The sequence below is a fragment of the Bipolaris maydis genome, assembly GCF_028858645.1.
Source record: "Bipolaris maydis strain C4 unplaced genomic scaffold PSV08scaffold_5, whole genome shotgun sequence".
Taxonomy (NCBI): Eukaryota; Fungi; Ascomycota; class Dothideomycetes; order Pleosporales; family Pleosporaceae; genus Bipolaris; species Bipolaris maydis.
The window spans coordinates 1,927,732-1,945,214 of record NW_027093861.1 but is presented as its reverse complement, the minus strand read 5'-3'; the positions used below and the strand labels follow the sequence as shown (position 1 = coordinate 1,945,214).

Here is a 17,483-nt window from a genome sequence, read left to right as displayed (position 1 = left end):
GATGAAAAGGAAAAAAACGAGAAAAAAACAGCAACGACCAATGCAAGGAAAAAAACACAACAGAGAAATCGTACAACAAGATCCCGGGAGTTGAATTGATACATTCTACATGTTGACACGATAGGTACTTATTCGCAGCTCATCGCAGCATAAGCGCCCCCAAATCTCGAGGCGTCTACTGCGGCGCAGTAAAGCATGTGGACCAATGGTTTAGCGACAACGTTCCTCATGTAGCCTAGAACGATACCGCTGGGAACACAGCAATTAACGTTATCTGTCCACTGTCCAATACGATTGCAGCAACGCAACGGCAAGTGGATACATGCTTTCCTTTTTCAAGTAACTATGCAGGTGCGGGTGGCTTTGCTGGCAACGGGTGTGACGATCCCCGGTGTTGTCTGTGGCCTTGGCATTTGAGGCAGACAGCCTTGCGATAGTACACGGGATTGATGTATACGGGATCTTAGAATATATCTGATGAGCAGTTTATCGAGATATCAATGTAAAGTGCAGTTGTTGTAACTGAGACGAAGCTTGCTGTGTTAGTGGAATGCCCCGACTTCGCGTCTCCTGCAATATGGTTAGCCGTTTCGAGTACAAGGCTTTTATACAACCTTACCACCACGTCCTAAAGTTCACGGTCGAGACGTCGATGCCCAGATCCCGGAGGACACTTGTATCTAGATGGCAGTCGTAGGGCCGAATGGTACCGTCTTTCGGTTCTTCCTCAGGCTTGAAAGACACCATGTTGTCGAGCGGTAATCCCATGATGTCGGCAAAAGTCTGGCAGATTTGCCATTTGGTCATCTGGTCTTCTGAGCTGAAGTGGAGGATACTGGGAAGTTCACGGGTTCTGGTTAAGGTTGTCAGCAATGACTTGGTGACTGTATGTGAAATTTTCACTACTTACGCGTTGGCGGGATTTAGATACAGCTTTGCTATGTCACGACATACTCTACCGACATCCTGAGTGTTGGTAGGGTATCGGAGTGCGTAGTCATCGACTTGGATCTTAGGTTCGCCTTCGCCTATCTGCTGAGCGTTCCATAGCTGCGACATGAGTACGTTGACTGCGCTTTCCTTGGGCTCGTCACAGGCTCCATAGAGAACAGGGACTCGAAGGACAACGACTTTGTTTTTTGCATTGGCCATTGTGGCAACATCAAGAACAGCTTTTTCACCTTCTAGCTTGGTCTGGCCATAGCTATTAATGACCGTCAGCGTAACTTTGACAACTCTATTAAGGCTACAACCAGATTGACTTACACATTTGGCGGGTTTGGGGTGGCGTCGACCTTGTAAGGGGCCTCACCTGGACGCCCCGGAAAGACATAATCAGTGGATATGTAGATGAGGAATATGTTTCGAGCTATAGTTGCCTGGGCCAAGGCGCGACTTGACTCCACATTGAGCGCTCTTGCTGCTTCAGGGTTCGCAGTGCATGAGTCTGGAAAGCGATTTGCAGCACAATGGACCACAACAAGGGGTTTGGTGTTGTCTAGTGCCTTTTCAATCTCTCCCTGGTCTCGAATGTCGAGTTTGACAACATTGGGTGCAGTTACGCGGTTTAAACCAGTGCCAACCGACTCCCAGCCATCGAGGAGGAATTCTCGCTGTACTTGACGTCCGAGCAGACCACTGGCTTTGTCTCGGGGTCAGCCAGCAGCGTGAGACTTGTCAAGGCTCGCTTTACCTCCAGTAATTAATGCAGACCGCGACATGCCTCAACTATCGAAACGAAGCACAGCTATCAGGATGTTCGACTGTTTTTCCCGGTGAGAGAGTTGCGCAAGTTTGGAGACTTGAGATGCGCAGTTGAAAGTGACTGAGGAAGGAAAGAGCCGGGGCGCTATCACGTGCTAGCGAGACGCCCGAATCCCTGCAAGCTCACCGCGACGGCTCGACTGTCGCGAAGTAGCTGCGACTTGCATCAATCGCAACAACACTCTACCACCACCACAACAACAATGTCAACAATAGTAAAGGAAGCTTCTCAAAGCTCATACCCGTGAGTCTCCACCTCATCATGTGATACCCGCATTCATCTAATACAGACAGCCCCGTCATTCCCAAGGACTTTAATGGAAACCAGCCCAAGACGATCCGTCTGTATCCTTTGAGCAATTATACTTTCGGAACAAAAGATGGCCAGCCAGAAGAGGACCCCTCAGTCCTTGCGCGGCTGAAGCGCCTCGAAGAGCACTACTCGGAACACGGCATGCGACGAACTTGCGAAGGCATATTGGTCTGCCACGAGCACAACCATCCCCATATTCTCATGCTGCAGATTGCAAACGCCTTCTTTAAACTGTAAGTATTTGCTGCGGCATTCTTCACACATTAAATATGCTAACTAATACGGCAGTCCTGGCGATTACCTCCGCGCTGAAGATGACGAGATTGAGGGTTTCAAGGCGAGGCTGAACGAACGCCTTGCACCGGTCGGCACGCAGTTCACAGGAGAGGGTGTCAACGATGAATGGGTGGTTGGAGACACACTGGCGCAGTGGTGGCGCCCCAACTTTGAGACCTTCATGTACCCCTTCATCCCTGCCCACGTTACCAGGCCGAAGGAGTGCAAGAAGCTCTACTTCATCCAGCTTCCCCGCAGCAGTATGTCTTGCCTACCTTTGTTGGAGTGATTGGATTGCTAATCATGTGCAGAGGTTCTCAGCGTCCCAAAGAATATGAAGCTCCTCGCCGTCCCCTTGTTCGAACTGTACGACAACACCGCTCGCTACGGACCCCAACTCTCAGCTATTCCACACCTACTCTCCCGATACAACTTCGAGTTTGTCGATGAGCAGGGCAATGTCGCAGCATGCACACCTGGTGTAGGCCCGCCAGAGGGATACCGTCCACAGACCAAGGTTCTGGCAGGTGGAGATGGTGAAGACGTGAAGATGGAGCAGAATGGAGATGGGACTGCTAGTGACATCACGCTCTCGTAAAAGTCTGCCAGCGTCTTCTCAGCTCTCCCTTTCTTTCACACTTGTTTATACCTGGTGTTAGGCGTTATGATAGCGCACATGGTAGTACCAGAGTTTTCACAACAATCAGACTCCGACGAATGAGTTGATAGTTTTCAAAGATGGAAGAGGGGTTGCCTCTAACCGAAAAAGGTGGAGAGAATGCATTATTTGGATCGGGGTTCACTACTGATGTGGACTTCATCTTCATTAAGTGAATGAGAAATGTAAATGATGATCAAAATGAGTTTGAAGACGTCAAACAATGCGCCAATTACTTTTTGAGCCCTGTTACCTAAGTCATTGATGTGCTTCCCATGGAACGGAGTGGGTCTTTGTCCAAGATACACCCTATCCAACCCTATCTCAGTTCAACATAGTCGAGAAAAGGGAACTCTGAATTTCCTACACCGGTAATTTCAGGGCTCACAGTCTAGAGTTCACAGCTTCGAGTATCCCTTGCTAGCGTCATCAAGCCCCGTAAACGATTGATTCTCTGGTGCCGCATTTATCTACCCTTACTTCGTATCTCATGACATCCTCGAGGTCACATCTCCCCTCTTTCCTGCGTCACAGTTCCCAGCTACAGTCCACAAATCGGATTCGAATACCTACCAGTCTCTACTTCGTAATGTATTATAAGAATTCCCGTTCACTCCCCCTTGTGTTTCTCTCCAGTTTCTCCAAACTCAAGCACCAGAAAAACACTCTTCCATCCCCACCAAAGGATTGAAGGCTGTCAATACCATAAAAAAACATCGAAGCCCACTCCACCCACTCGCATCACGGTAACCCCCCTCCCACCACCTTGGACCCATCTCAAACTAACCCAACCAAGCCTCAACACGCTCCAACCATGCACTTCCTCAAACTCCTCGCCCTCACCCTCTTCATCACCCTCAACTTCTTCTTCAAAGACAAGCAACACTACCACACCCGCCCCGTCGGCGAGCAGCAGCGCTGCATCGACTTTTGCTACCGCGCCGGCCGCTCAGACGTCCTGCACATGAAGATGGCGTGCGCTTCGTGCATGGAACGCATCCATAACAGCGTCTGCTATGACTGCGCTAAAGCACGGTATCTGGCCTTGCCGTATAAAGATGAGTATCAGCGGTGTTGGAGGTGCTACAAGTATGCTGGGTGGAATACTTGAAAGGGAGGAGTTGATTGCGGAAGGGAGGGTGAGATGATGGGGATTGGGGTTGAAGGTTTTGTGTTAGAGGCGTTTTTTTTGTTTTGGGGGGAGGGAGGGAAAGTGAAAGTGAAAGTGAGAGTGTGTGAGATGTGTGGTTTTCTGGTATTTCTAATGGGGGAATAAGTGTGATACAGACTGTGATATCAAGTCATGTAAAAGTAAAAGTAAAAGCCAGATCCTCCTTGATCAATTTTCCCAATCTGATGTCCTCCCCCCTACGCACGTTCGCAGGCTGGAGGATCGCCCATACACTTTTACGCCTTGGGACACTTGACTCGAACCGAAGCGAAATGCCCAGAGTTACACGCCTTGTTGCGCGTCGTCCACTTCCAACCCTTGCAGTCGCTTCCGCTGTGCACGCTGACTTCGCATTTGCTAAGCATCACTGTTAGCCCCGTCCCCCTTCGATAAAGATAAACACAAGTTAAAAAACTCACCCAATATCCGACTTGAACCACGAGAAAATCGACCCCACATTCGTAAACGCCAAGCACCGATCCTGACCCGGCATGACATTCACCATGTAGGTGCGCCCACCGCTATCATCGCACCTCATATCGTCAAAGACCCAGATTTTCGCCATGTTCTTGGGTAGCGATCCCGAAAGCGGGCCTGTGGCCGGCCAGGGTGGCTCGAAGGATTCGGCCAAGGGCATAGGGGCAGGAGAAGCCACGGCCATGCCGGCGGCGAAAAGGGTGCTGAGAAGGAGTTTTAGGAAGTGCATTTTTTTGAGGGTTGAAAGAGTGTATATACGTGTAGGTAGATTTGAAAGGGCTGTTCTTCGCGGTGAAGAAACGGGACAGGGCGGGGAAGGGGCGGTGTTATATAGGCGTGTGTTGACATGTTTTGTTGCTGTTTAAGGAAGTTACGGTGAAAGTGAAGGCAGGTAGTCTTTGCCGGTACTTTCCGTATGTTCCCCGTGTTCTCTGTGTATGTCGAGTGGGTGAGTATCCGAAAGAGTGATAGTTTTTTCTTTCACGAGTGTTTCAGGTAGCCGTGCGTTGTGGTCGTTAAAGAGGTTGCTGCATAGTGAGGCGCTAGGGTAAACAAAGGTACTTCCCGCGTTTGTGCTGTGTGCAGGACGAAAGCGCAGGGATTTTTATTGCTTCTTTCTGAACAGTGTATTGGCAATATACGCAAAACATATCGTATAAGTTTGAAAGCAGATGTCCTCTCTTCGCAGGTTCGTGACTGTATGGTAGGGAATTGGCGGACGGATTGGGATGTAGTAGTAGAGAGTACAACTTCAGCGTTACATTAGTAGTCCAAGTACAGGTGCATTGATCACCACACGATTTTGAAAACCCACCTAGTTATGGCAGGTGTCCCAGTAATTCTGAGACTTGGAAAACAAAACAGGTTAATGCACCACGTCGAAGTTCTTTGACAATCACCAGAAGCTATCACATTCATGGAAAACTTTGGATGTGAATTATCATTTCCATATTATTGAATTTAACCCGCTAAAATGATGTAAAAAGAGTAGAGTGCGCCGATACAGCAGCCAAAGGGCTGTCAATTGAACGGCGTGGTGTCTAAGGATCCATGCACCATGTGCTCAGCTGCAGTACTGAGCACCCATTTCCTCGCCAAGCTTGACATGGTCACCATCTACGACGATCTTCCTGACGACAACGCCCACAACGTCCCACTTGCTATTGGTATCGATAGGTAGGCCCGAGTCCCTCCGCTTGCCTGAGGCGTCCTCGCCGCCTACCTCACGCACGACTTCCCAGTTGTTGTTGCCAACATCGACGAGCCTAGCACGCCTATAGCTCGCGTTGGCAACCTGTCGATGAGCGACTACAAAGCCGGCTTCGTCTTGCTCCTTGATCCACTTTCTTGCTTCTTCGTCCTGCCAGACCTTCTTCAGAGCAGCTTCTGCATCTTTCAGCATTCGCACACTTTGCTCCTCCGCCTCGATGGTGCCAGCTTCGGTGCCCTTGTCAAGCGGCTTCTGTACCAGGTGGGTGCCACCAAAGCTCTCAACGAAGTGACCGTTCTCCGAGTTGAAGAAGATTACATCTTTGTACCTAAGCGGGGTCAGGACACATTCTCCATGTTGCACAAGGAAACAACACCTACCATCGTGTGCCTACATCGTCGTAGTCACGGTCTTCTAGTGTTTTGGGTGTATGCTTGGATGTCTTGGAGACCAACTGTCCACACGAGACCGTGTTGGCAGGGAGGGGTTGAGGCAGGATAGCCAGATCGGGAATGATTGAGGGAGACAATGGGCCTTCCAGGTAGCTGGGACGGCGGGAGTATTTTGCTGCTGCCATGATGAGGAGGTGTAGGTGGAGCTTTAGGTGGAGCTGGAGAAGGAGTTGTAAGAGTAGTTGGAGAGTTCAGAGAGGTGAATTGAGTGATTATAAGAGGACTTGGAGCTATGTATACTGCTGGAAGCTACGAGATGCGGAGGTGCTCTCGTGAGGGGTCATCAAGCTTTATGTGATCTCATAGTACCACTACCCGTTTGGTAGAAACCCCGCTCGCCATGGCGTGTCCGATCGCCTCAGGTCACGCTCATGCTGCATTGCCTAACTCTGGCAACAATGAGGCCATCCAGATCACAATGCGACGCGTACCTGCATCGGGATCAGTGGTGTGACGGATCAGGTGGTTGTGATGAGGTCGAAGACATGGCGTGTTGTACCTGAATGCTCGCTTCCAAGTGGACCCGGGAGGATCCTACGTTGCCGGCGGATTCCGATGGCCCCTAGCTTGATGTCATCTCTCGAGCTCACGTGCAACACCGATACTGCACAAACCATAATACTATAATTGAGCGTTGATATATCTTGTGAGACTCCTGAGCAGAGAGAACATATATACATCTACCCTACTTCCCGCTCAAAGCTTCTGCCGTCCTCTGAAGCCATCAGCCGCATATCTTCAAGGCTGCACACCACACTCACGCCTTCAATCCCATAGCCTTGGCCCATGCCTCGAAAAGCTGCGGCCCTTTGGCACTGAGATTCTCCTCCAGGTTCAAATCCGGGTCGGTCTTGGTCATGGCGCGTCTATATGCCTCACGCTCGCCAACGCGCTTGAGCCATGCCTGAATACCCTGGTAGTCGCTCAGATCAACCGATTCAAACTTGCGCATCGTCGTCAAGCACCACACGTTCATAGTGTCCGCGGCAGTAAAATCATCGCCCGCGAGCCAGGTGTTGTCCAGTAGACGATTGTTAATGTGTTCCAGGGCTCTCGTGACGCCAGCATTGGCATTTGTGTACATGGGATTCTGCTCGCCGACCATTGCTCGAGTCGTGGACCTCCTGAAGATTGTCGGTTGTAACGTTCCATTCGCAAAATGGAACCAGTACAAGTAATCTGCAAAGTTTTTGTGTTGCGGTTCCAGGGCCAGCCGGCCATTGCCGTACTTTCGGAGTATGTATTCGCTGATGGCACCTGATTCGGCAAATTTAATGGGATTAGACGGGTCCGTGACATCCTCAAATACAGGAGAAGCGCCCATAGGATACACGGCCTTAAGCTCAGGCGGAGACATTAGAGGCGAGCGTTGATAGAGCTTCAATTCATAGGGAATATTGAGCTCCTCGAGAAGCCATGTAACGCGCTCGCCTTGGCCGACCTGGAGATGGTGGACAACGAGTTTCGGGGAAGCCATTTTTTGAATTTGATATTGATGAGACGGTGTTTGTGCAAGAGAGGGGTATAGAAATCTTTGGAGATTTCGACTCTTTAGGTATCCTCGGGTCTCGGTGATCCCCGTATCCGGTGAGTAGTCTCTACCGTGAGCTCCGCTGGCTCTGATTCGATAAATCGGCCTAGGAGAACGATGAAAAGGTCTTTGTGACTTTCATCTTGACCTGTCCGGCCATTTCTGCGTTTTATATCTAGACTCGCCCAGGCAACTAAGTTTGGCATTGCGTAGGATTGGTTTGATCTCTCCGTCTGACATGTTGTACCTGACAATCACACTACAAGGAGGGGGAGACTCGGCCGAGCTACACCGTGACGAGTACTGATTGGCCCAACACTTATTACTACTATACCCTGTAACCTGCAACCTTTGTCCGAGCGCAAATTCCGGAGATACCGCTTGCATATTTCTGAAACCGACACCGTTGAAGATAAGTTGTCGTGATCTTCTGCATGATGCATCGCGTATCCGCATCGCTCACAGTCGATAACGCGTGGAAAAAGATGGGAATAAAGGAATCGAAATATACTCCAATACACAAAGAGCACCTCTCAAGATATTCATAATCGACCAAACTCAATTTTACCTACGTAAGAGCAAAACGACGTAACCTCACACCATCCTAGTACCTACCTGCTCAACTTCTGAAACCACCGCTCGATCGTACTTATCCCATTCCCAACATCCTCACCCACATCAACCACCCAAACAAACCCACTACCCCACCCTCCTCTCCACCACCTCAAACTCCACCCCATACTTCCCCACAACCCAATTCACCCTCTCCACAACCCCCAAACAAGACGCACAAACCCTCTGACTGACAAAAATCCTCACCGTCCCCCCTTCAACCTCCGGACACGCCTTATACGCTGCCGGATCATCAAAATCCCGCATCGCAAACCCCGCAGACCCCAGGTACCGCGTCAGCCAAAAAGCAATCAATTGCATCTCTGCATGCATCGCCCACCGGTGCTCCAGCGGTAAGCCCAGCATCTTAGAGAGCAGCATGGCTTTGCGCGTCCAGATCTTTCGGTCGATGAAGTCGGTGCAGAGATCGGGGGGTGGACCGCATTTTGAGGCGTAGAGGTTGCCGAAGAGGCGGACGAGGGCTACCGCGCCGTCATCGGGGCTTTCGTAGGGGTGGCCGGTTTTGTCCCATTCTTTGGCGAGGAAGATGTAGGTTTTGGAGAGGGTGAGGTTGAGGGTTACGCGTGTGGAGTAGTCGGTTTGTTGGTAGGCTTTTGAGAAGGAGATGTCGGTGAGGGTGGGGAAGTTGGTTTCGGATAGAGATATTTGCTCGGTGGTGGTGTGGGATCGAAGTTGTTGGGTTTGGCGTTTTAGATATTCTAGTTCTTTGCGGCATGTGGATAGTTCGTCTTCTTTCTCCTTTAGGTCGCTTTCTGCTTCGAGCCGTTTTGAGACTTCTTCGTTCCATTTATCTCTGTATTCATCTACTTCTTTCCTCAATTTCTCGTTTTCAAGTAATAAAATTTCGAGTTTAGACTGTGTCGAGTCCACCGCTGGCGACTTGGTGGTCGATGTACAGTTGCCAGTCTCAGAATGCGAATCTTTGCGTAGCCGAGAAATGTCTCCAACAGCCTTCTCTTTGTCCTTTGCACCCAAGAATTGTGTTTGCTCCACTGAACTGCCACGTGACTGATCTGCATGCTGAGTTCTAATACGACGAGTAAACTTTGCGATTGGCCTCTGCGAAACACTACCATTCAACGGCTTGTTTGCGCTATTCCCCATATCACACGTCTCCTCGTTCGACTGTTTTAAGTCAAGCGCGGCGATTCCCGCAGTAAGAATGTTAGTAATATCTTCAGTCATTTCGGGGTGCCTAATGCAAATAAAATAATGAGCTCTGAGTGGTCCAACTTTGTTCTTTGGGGATGGAACAGAGCAGTGATGCAACGACTAGGCAGCAGCAACCTCGGCTCAGCCTTGCGGCATCCCCTCGCCAAGCCGCATGATACCGATCCAATCACTCGCTGTGTGCATACACCATCTTATCAAAATTGTGTGATATGTAGCTTGAACGCCTGAGTTGGCGTTGCACAGCATATTGATCGATGGCATACGTGTCAACGCAGGAGCAATTTGTCCATGTAAGGCTGACTAGGGCTTGGCTCCGCTGGAGACATAGAATCATAGAATTGAAGGTAGCGAATAGTGCCTTAGTAAATTTTCTGGAATCACGCAATATATTCTAAATCAGTGAATGTTGCCAAATATGACATGAGGACAGGGGTTAGAAGTTGCGTGGTCATAGGCGTGGTGCCTAAGTCGTCTCTTGTATCCGTTCAATGCCTTACTACATATGTTCTGGAAATCTAGACTTCAATTCCATTCTGGATGTTATAGAGCGCGACACATTGGTAGCTATAGAATTAATTGGAGTCGGTTTTTCGCTTCCTTTAACTTTGCCAATCTCACTTGTTTCTGTTACTCCGTAAGTTTGACCGAAAGTGGGGAAAAGGAATACAGCTCAGGATGTCCTGTGGGAGATCGATGGGTATCAACGTTATTAGAATTCCACAGTACTCAATCCAGTCGCTAAAATTGAGCGCGAAACAACACGTGAAAAATCGATGCTAAATCAACAGAATCTTAAATCGTACATGAACACCCGTGTAACCCATGCCCATCAGTATCTGATACGTTGGAAACGACTGTCCGTTGGAGCTCATACTCAAAGAAAACCCACTAGATGGTAGCCCCCTAGAAATTTCTCAGGTATTCGAGACCGCCCTTGCAAACAGTTCAACCGCTAGCTGCTCCCTTCTCCGTCATCTTCCACCTCATCTGCGCCATCTTCCTCGTCGGTTGTATACCATCCCTCACTGCCAGTGTCCTCATAGTCATCTGGCCAACTTGCATCACTCTCTCCATCTGAATCAGTTTCCAAATCAGTTTCCCCATCCGATTCTGCCAATTCGATACCCACTTGAACCAATTCAGCTCGGTAGGTGGCCTTGTCGACCTCTCGATCCCGGTGCATCTTTCGCATTCGAGGCCTCCACACTCGGTTCATGAAAGTGACAAAAGGCTTCTTGTATTCGGCCCATTTTCCCTCCAACTCTGTGACAATCTTCTCAAGAACCTCGACGTCATCGCGCTCGAAATTATGGATTTCTTCCGCTTCTTCAGATGTCGGGCGCGTGAAATCCCCCAATAGTTCATCTTGAAATCGATAGCAACAAGTGTGTGTGAGGGATAGGTTTTTAAATGTCAAGACTCGAAGTATAGCAGAAGCCATCCATGAGTCGTTGTGATTGTTATCGACAAGACTGAAAAAGTATGCCTGATGCTCTCGCAAACCAGTTATTGAAAGGTACCTCCAGGGCCTTCCGAATGGCGTCCCAATCGCACACCCGATAGCACTACAACCATCTTGTGAGCAGTAACACCGACAATTGTCACTAACTTTGGATGATAGAAGCATGAAAATATCTTTCCTGTACTCAGATTTTGATGTCGTACCGAAAATGTCTTCTCCAACAAGCTCTCTAGTAAGCACGTGAGCCGGCGTCGTGAGATGAATTGGATGTACCCAAAAGGGGTCAGCACCATGTCTCATGAGCCACCCGAAAGACGCAATCATATTAGGATTTGACCTTCCATGTAATAACCATGAAATTGCTTGAGCCCAAAGGGGAGTACTAATTCCAGTTTTGTTGGCACGCCGTGAATTGCCAATACGGCCGATGGATTCCACTCCGCGGTGGCCTGCCTGCCAAGCGCATTCCAACTGTAAGGGTGTCAAATATATACTGTGATATAGCGACGAGGTCTGATCAGTTGTGTTGACACCTTCGAAACTCCTGGTACTGATCTGATCATCTGAACCAGCGTTGTGGTCTTGGTAGAGATGACCCGCAATCTGACGGAAAATTTTGGTCAACGAAGAATTCGCCTGCTTGTAATGACTCTCAAATAAGAAAAGCCTTTCTGTTATGTAGTACCAAGTTTCCCGTGTTATAAGAACTTCGTAGTTCAGCAAGACCTCGATGGACTCCACGTTCTCTATTGTGATAGCTGCGTTCAATAGCTTTTTTAGAAGATCTTGTGACAAGATTACGTTCGGATCAGATAACACCGTGCTCAACCCTCCAGGCCATGATGCTAGCGCGTACACGGAATCATATTTTGCAAATAAAGATACCCAAGCGTCAACACCTGAAGCTCTCAGGCCAGTGGCGAAGTCGAATTCTGACCTTCGCAATATGACTTCACGTCGGGAATCATCTTCAGTAAATGCTAAGAGAAATAGTGAGACCGGATACAAACGCGGGATCTGGAGTTGCTGGCTGTTAACTTACTGTTGGAAAATGACTCTAATTGTAAAAGAGCTGAGACGTTGTCAAAGAACGTTTGATATGATGAGCGGCTCAGTCGACTCAGTGAAATTGGTATGGAAGACCAGCTTTCTGTCCTCTGTATAAGAAGAAATAAAACATGATCATAGCGTATCTTCCATTCATGCATAGAGTGAGTGCGATGCGGTAGTTTTAACATCCAGTATTCTAAAGGAGTGCTGTCGCAGTTAGTAAGTTTAAGCAATGAAAATTAGGGAATGTACCGTCTCCAGGCATCTTCATCGTTGAAGGGCACACCTGCGTCGAAACACACATCAATGACCTTAGACACATCGCTCATGAATTTCGCTCTAGAGTCCATCAAATCTATTGCCTTTTCTATAAGACGAAGGACAGCCTGTGTTTCATCAGTTCGTGGTAAATAGAAAGGGCGTAAACACGTACAAATAAAATTCCGTCTCCATTCAGATCAAGATCAGTAGGACAAGCACCCTTTCCAAACTCCTGTTGAAGTTTAGGTGCAATGGTTGGGAGAATGATTGCCATACTGCTAGATATTTCCTCGAAAAGATTTCCGTACTGAAAGAGCTCTAATCTACAATCTAAGAGTTTGAATACCGGTGAGTCTTGCGGAGCTACAGCCCGATATCTCAGCACGGGTGCCGGTGAATTCCAGCCCCCTTTTCTCGAAGACTGCCAACCTATCTGCACACAGAACTTTAGCAGACTGTTGTACATGGAAACCTGAAAAGCAACGGATTTAGTGTAGTCTCCGTGTGTGAATCGAGGGCAGTCTCTGTGGTGATCATAGGCTTCATCTGTTTGGATCATGTACCATCTTCTGGGTTCAACTTTCCGCTTCCGTTTCGAGCGACAGCGGCATGAATAAAACCTTTCGGTTTGGACGGTGCAGCTCTGTATTGGAAGCCGTGATGTGCGCCCAAGGTTCTCTTCGTGTGGGAAAGCATAAATTGTTGATGACGATGTGGGAGTCAGTTGTTGAGAAGATGAGTCGCTGTCCACCTATTTCAGCATTAGCACCTATAGACTCTAACGGCTGCATCTGGAAATTCTCACCAACTGGTATCGACCAACCTCAACAGATACTCTGTCTTCTGAAAGCTGAGCTCGTAGACTCATAATTTCATTGTATATCTTCGACAGATCAGGACCTTGCGAAGCAACATCTCGGCGAATCATTTGCAACACTTCTGTATTTTGATTGAGGGCCTGTTCTACCCTAATCGCCTGTTGTTGTTGAATAATGAACTCAGAATGCAGGTCTCTCAGCCGACGTAATGTGCCGTCAAGGCCGGCACACTGTAGAGCCAGAGCTAGATTCTCCTGGAACCTTGTGAGCGATGACTGCACCTCTTTGAGATCTTCTTTCCTATACGGCCAGAGGACCCTTTCCTTCACAGCTCGAAGTTGAGTTTGAACGCCTTCTGATTTTGAAGCGGGGTTCCTTTTCTCTACCATCCTCATAAGTTCGTGCAACGTTTCCTTGCAATCCTTCAAAGCCATATGTAATTGCGAAGACGGTGTATGATTGTCGATTTCCAGTTGTTCTTTGACCTCATGGAGCCCTTGCAAGATACCCTCAAGGCCTCTGATTTGCCTTTGGGTGGCCTCAACATCGCGAGGGAAGCTCTTAAAATCGGAGCAGTATTTGTAAAGAATTTGGCAAGTCTGCAGACCGAGCGAGATTATACCAACAGCAGTACCGGCGACGGAGAAAGGATCTGCCATGTTGAAGAAGAGAGAGAGTCAATTTTCTAGTTTACAAGCAAGATGGGAGAAAGCCCATTTAACCTTCTCATGCAAGGCTGAAACACGCATTCCTGCGTGGGGCCAATGTGGCTATGGCAGTCAATCAGCCTTGTGCTGTGGCGTTTGACACCAAAACATTCCCATAGTACTCGGGTGATGACACGTAGATATCTTGGCCTAAATGCTGCCCATGACTTAAGTAAACAGTCTAGATAGGCCCGTGGACTCCTTTCTGGGGATTGTTGCCTTTTGCAATGGCGGCCAGCTGAAGACCCCGCTTCAACATCGCTTGTTGCTGCTGTAATCCTTCTTACTTTTAGCTATATCCAATCGAAATGCATGTCAGAATCGGCTACAGGAAGCTAGCGTCCAATTGAAAAAGACAGCCCACTTCTGTGTTGCCGTATTCGCACCACTCATCTTCTGTTCTTATCCAGTCATACAGATCTTCGTAGCTGACTTGGATCACGTTAAATCACAGCAAGGAGATGTAGATTATCGCAGGAACATAATGCAGAATATGAGCAAAATAGACAAACAACCGAGTATCAGTGATTGATAGTGCTTTCGCAAACACCATGACAGGACGGAAGGCACACCCCCTCACTAGCGCCTTCGCAACGCGATGCACGATTCCGCCCCACCAGCACGCCGCTTCGACCGCGCATCAACCCCTCCACGACGCCAACCCAATCCCCCAACCCGACCATGGCGCGCGGCAAACTGATAGTTTTCGAGGGCTTGGATCGTGCAGGGAAATCCACACAGTGTGAGAAGCTTGTTGCGGATTTGCAAAATGATGGCATCAAGGTGCGGCATATGCGGTTTCCTGGTACGTGTACGCCCTCGTGGGGAATTTTGGTAGTAAATCACTGTGAAGAAGAAGTAGCTACATGGATATCAAAGGATTCGAGGGAAAAAGACTGATGCCGTGTTTAGATCGAACGACACCGATTGGACAGATGATTAATAGCTATCTGAGTGGGCAAAGCGACCAGGAGGATCATGTGATTCATCTCTTGTTCTCTGCCAATCGATGGGAAACAGCGTAGGTCACCACCATCTTCCGAATGAGCCATTGGGACACTAATTACAATTGCAGTCCATCTATTCGCGCAAACCTTGCTGCTGGTACTACGGTCATCATTGACCGCTATTACTACAGCGGCTGCGTGTATTCAGCCGCCAAGCAGAACCCCAACATGAGCCTCGAGTGGTGCCGACAACCTGATGTTGGACTCCCACGACCGGATCTGTGTCTTTTCCTCGATATTTCTGCAGATGATGCGGCAAAGCGAGGCGGCTTTGGCACGGAAAAGTACGAAAAGAAGGACATGCAGGACCGCGTACGAGAACTGTTCGAGACGTTGATGCAGAAGAAAGAGGGCGAAGACTTTGTGCGCATCGACGCGGGTGCCAGTCTTGAAGAAGTGGCAGCAAAGGTCAGAGAACAGGCAGATCGGTGCATTGAGCGAGTTGCGAAAGGACAGTTGCCGCTACGAACAGTCGAAGAATGGTAAACGTATTTATCCATTGTTTGACGCTGGTATCTTATCATCATCCTCGTTCACATTCTCAATCCACGTTTCATCGAGGTCTTCGTCCAATTCAACATCCAGTTCATCAATGTCAGGAAATTCGTCGACCTCTTCTACGGTGCTGCCCTCTGCTTTCTTCGTCCTCTTTGTCTTGAACATGGCTTGGATCTCCTCCTGGCCGTGCACCCTTAGGCTCAATTCTTTCATCATTTCAGACCATCGGAGAAGGGTATGGCAGTTTGGGCACGTTCCCTCAACTGGAATGAATGCGTCTTTGTTACCTTCTTCTGCAAGAAACTTTTGCGATAAACAGGTCACATGTGACACGGAACGGCAGGACTCCATAGGGCAGATCAGCACCAGCGACTCTCCTGAATGTGCGTTCTTCTTGCAAACAGCGCAAGTTGTCTTTTGACCGTCTGCGAGCATACTTCTTGATTTTTCGACGTACGACTTGCAGTCTTCGTATGCAACTGGAATTGACCGTATGACATCTGGTATGAAATGTGTGCGCATTTCATTTTGTACATCTGACGCGAGCTCGGGAAGCTCGGCTGGTGTTAGTCTAACCGTGATGTAAGTTGGCAGCTTTGTTTTCATCTTGGAAATGTGTCTTTCCCACTGCGCGAAGACGTCGGAGGCAAAGAAGCGAATGTGTAGGGGCCATCGGCTGAAACTCCCAACCCCCAACAGGTGATGCAGATTTTTCAATCGTGCCTCGAGCGACATTGGTGGCCGGGGTCTCTTGGCGGGCGACGCATTCTTTTTGCCCTTGTACAATTCGTCTCGTCTTGCGTCGCGTACATCTCGCTCGATGTGGCGAGTCGCGTGCGTGTTTTGCCACGCCCACTCGAACTGCAGGGCGGCCGACTTGGAGGGGAACCCTGTGACGATGCAAGTCATTTCCCATGGCCGCTTCCCTTGCATTGAGGTTCGCTTTGCGCCGCCCTTGGTAGATCCATTGTGCTGGCCCAGGCGACGTGCCGGATTAGGCGTGCTGCCAATGTAAAAGGCCTTGCGGTTCTTGGAGCGAAGCAGATAGCAGCAGTAGAAAGCCGGGATAGGTCGGCTCTCTACTTTGATGGTACTGGCCATTGGACGGCCTGGCAAAGGACGTGAGGTCGAGGCAGAGGGTTGTTGTCGATGGCATCTAGAAGCGGCAACGGCCAGCTAGGGCTGACGGGATGGTGCAGATGGGCAGCGCTGTGATTGGCGGGGCCGGGGCCGTTCCCGATGCGACAACCTTGCGCTCGGCCTTCTTACCTGTAGTGCCCATGGATCCCACGACTGTCTGCTGCAGAAACGAGATCCTTGATGACAGCCAGTCTTGTGTCCGATGCGGCTAATGAATGAAATCAGCATGAACCGACGATGCTGACAGTCTGGGTCGGCAGCCTTGGAATGGGCAGCGACGCAGCCAGCACTTTGCACGTGCCGGCTAGGGCATGGTATACAATGTGTCTGCCCAGCCATTGAACAGGCGTCCAGACAGGGGGGTGTATGTGCGCGAGCATAGGTGTAGGAGCCGTCATGCCGTGGCCAGATGGGGGGCGTGGAGGAGGTCTGATACCATCCACCACGACTACCGTGACGGCGGCCTTTGATATCGCTCGAATGGACACCAGTGCCATGGATGAGCCAGTCCCAGAAACACGGGGCAGCACGGCGCAGGCACCATTGGGATTTCGCACACGCGACCGATGATTGCGCACCGCCGGAATAAGCGTCGATGGATTTGAGTTCGGTACCTTGGGTGTGATAGTGCATCCGCCGCTAGCGAGGCATAGTAGGGAACCTCTCGCACCTTTCAGCGGCCCCATCCATCCTCCTCATACCTCGCCGCTCCCCACGAGACCGCGCCACACATACGTACCTGTCCACACCCACGTTCGTCGCCAGTCCCCAGGCCTGCCCTCTTCCGGGCGTGTCATTCTACATAATATCAGTGAACCTCACGGCCCGACTTGGGTCAAAAGCGGTCGCTTGCCGCTCCAGAGCCTCCATGACTGCAGATAT

The 17,483-nt window shown here is 49.6% G+C and overlaps 10 protein-coding genes across 10 annotated transcripts; 3 read left to right on the top strand and 7 right to left on the bottom strand.

Annotated features, from left to right (window-relative positions):
- Positions 1-83: 83 nt before the first annotated feature.
- PSV08DRAFT_200663 (uncharacterized protein) lies at positions 84-1,931 on the bottom strand (the record flags this gene model as incomplete). The annotated part of the gene is made up of 5 exons (XM_014226383.2): positions 84-570; positions 620-853; positions 911-1,204; positions 1,267-1,642; positions 1,892-1,931. 5 exons carry the CDS (start codon positions 1,929-1,931, stop codon positions 543-545), a joined length of 972 nt encoding a protein of 323 aa, XP_014081858.1. The 3' UTR covers positions 84-542.
- Positions 1,924-3,217, top strand: PSV08DRAFT_38064 (nucleotide hydrolase-domain-containing protein). The gene is made up of 4 exons (XM_014226384.2): positions 1,924-2,008; positions 2,059-2,310; positions 2,366-2,613; positions 2,665-3,217. The coding sequence occupies exons 1-4, from the start codon at positions 1,968-1,970 to the stop codon at positions 2,949-2,951; spliced, it is 828 nt and encodes a 275-aa protein (XP_014081859.1). The 5' UTR covers positions 1,924-1,967; the 3' UTR covers positions 2,952-3,217.
- Positions 3,218-3,825: 608 nt separating this feature from the next.
- On the top strand, positions 3,826-4,122 carry PSV08DRAFT_350528 (uncharacterized protein; the record flags this gene model as incomplete). Its single annotated transcript, XM_014226385.1, has 1 exon — positions 3,826-4,122. The coding sequence occupies one exon, from the start codon at positions 3,826-3,828 to the stop codon at positions 4,120-4,122; it is 297 nt and encodes a 98-aa protein (XP_014081860.1).
- Positions 4,123-4,282: 160 nt separating this feature from the next.
- PSV08DRAFT_361457 (uncharacterized protein) lies at positions 4,283-4,888 on the bottom strand (the record flags this gene model as incomplete). The annotated part of the gene is made up of 2 exons (XM_014226386.1): positions 4,283-4,539; positions 4,602-4,888. 2 exons carry the CDS (start codon positions 4,886-4,888, stop codon positions 4,419-4,421), a joined length of 408 nt encoding a protein of 135 aa, XP_014081861.1. The 3' UTR covers positions 4,283-4,418.
- Positions 4,889-5,590: 702 nt separating this feature from the next.
- On the bottom strand, positions 5,591-6,579 carry PSV08DRAFT_290233 (uncharacterized protein). Its single transcript, XM_014226387.2, has 2 exons — positions 6,250-6,579; positions 5,591-6,197 (listed from the first exon to the last, which is right to left on the bottom strand). Exons 1-2 carry the CDS (start codon positions 6,444-6,446, stop codon positions 5,723-5,725), a joined length of 672 nt encoding a protein of 223 aa, XP_014081862.1. The 5' UTR covers positions 6,447-6,579; the 3' UTR covers positions 5,591-5,722.
- A 434-nt stretch (positions 6,580-7,013) lies between these two features.
- PSV08DRAFT_38057 (glutathione S-transferase) lies at positions 7,014-8,173 on the bottom strand. Its single transcript, XM_014226388.2, has one exon. The coding sequence runs from the start codon at positions 7,796-7,798 to the stop codon at positions 7,079-7,081; it is 720 nt and encodes a 239-aa protein (XP_014081863.1). The 5' UTR covers positions 7,799-8,173; the 3' UTR covers positions 7,014-7,078.
- A 210-nt stretch (positions 8,174-8,383) lies between these two features.
- PSV08DRAFT_200655 (uncharacterized protein) lies at positions 8,384-9,697 on the bottom strand. The gene has a single exon (XM_014226390.1). The coding sequence runs from the start codon at positions 9,668-9,670 to the stop codon at positions 8,552-8,554; it is 1,119 nt and encodes a 372-aa protein (XP_014081865.1). The 5' UTR covers positions 9,671-9,697; the 3' UTR covers positions 8,384-8,551.
- Positions 9,698-12,351: 2,654 nt separating this feature from the next.
- PSV08DRAFT_221384 (uncharacterized protein) lies at positions 12,352-13,924 on the bottom strand (the record flags this gene model as incomplete). Its single annotated transcript, XM_066092168.1, has 4 exons — positions 13,267-13,924; positions 12,604-13,182; positions 12,423-12,556; positions 12,352-12,366 (listed from the first exon to the last, which is right to left on the bottom strand). Coding segments are annotated over exons 1-4 (1,368 nt in total), but the record flags the coding sequence as incomplete, so codon positions are not given.
- A 713-nt stretch (positions 13,925-14,637) lies between these two features.
- Positions 14,638-15,574, top strand: PSV08DRAFT_221381 (thymidylate kinase-domain-containing protein; the record flags this gene model as incomplete). Its single annotated transcript, XM_014226393.1, has 3 exons — positions 14,638-14,761; positions 14,869-14,977; positions 15,032-15,574. The coding sequence occupies 3 exons, from the start codon at positions 14,638-14,640 to the stop codon at positions 15,447-15,449; spliced, it is 651 nt and encodes a 216-aa protein (XP_014081868.1). The 3' UTR covers positions 15,450-15,574.
- Positions 15,062-16,562, bottom strand: PSV08DRAFT_221378 (uncharacterized protein; the record flags this gene model as incomplete). The annotated part of the gene is made up of 1 exon (XM_014226394.2): positions 15,062-16,562. The coding sequence occupies one exon, from the start codon at positions 16,560-16,562 to the stop codon at positions 15,456-15,458; it is 1,107 nt and encodes a 368-aa protein (XP_014081869.1). The 3' UTR covers positions 15,062-15,455.
- Between the last annotated feature and the right edge of the window lie 921 nt (positions 16,563-17,483).

Coding starts and splice junctions, on each gene's coding strand:
- PSV08DRAFT_290233 (XM_014226387.2), bottom strand. CDS start 6,446: ATGGCAGCAGCAAAATACTCCCGCCGTCCCAGCTACCTGGAAGGCCCA. Junction 6,198..6,249: donor GACGATGTAGGCACACGATG/GTAGGTGTTGTT, acceptor GACCCCGCTTAG/GTACAAAGATGTAATCTTCT.
- PSV08DRAFT_38057 (XM_014226388.2), bottom strand. CDS start 7,798: ATGGCTTCCCCGAAACTCGTTGTCCACCATCTCCAGGTCGGCCAAGGC.
- PSV08DRAFT_38064 (XM_014226384.2), top strand. CDS start 1,968: ATGTCAACAATAGTAAAGGAAGCTTCTCAAAGCTCATACCC. Junction 2,009..2,058: donor GCTTCTCAAAGCTCATACCC/GTGAGTCTCCAC, acceptor TAATACAGACAG/CCCCGTCATTCCCAAGGACT. Junction 2,311..2,365: donor GCAAACGCCTTCTTTAAACT/GTAAGTATTTGC, acceptor CTAATACGGCAG/TCCTGGCGATTACCTCCGCG.
- PSV08DRAFT_200655 (XM_014226390.1), bottom strand. CDS start 9,670: ATGACTGAAGATATTACTAACATTCTTACTGCGGGAATCGCCGCGCTT.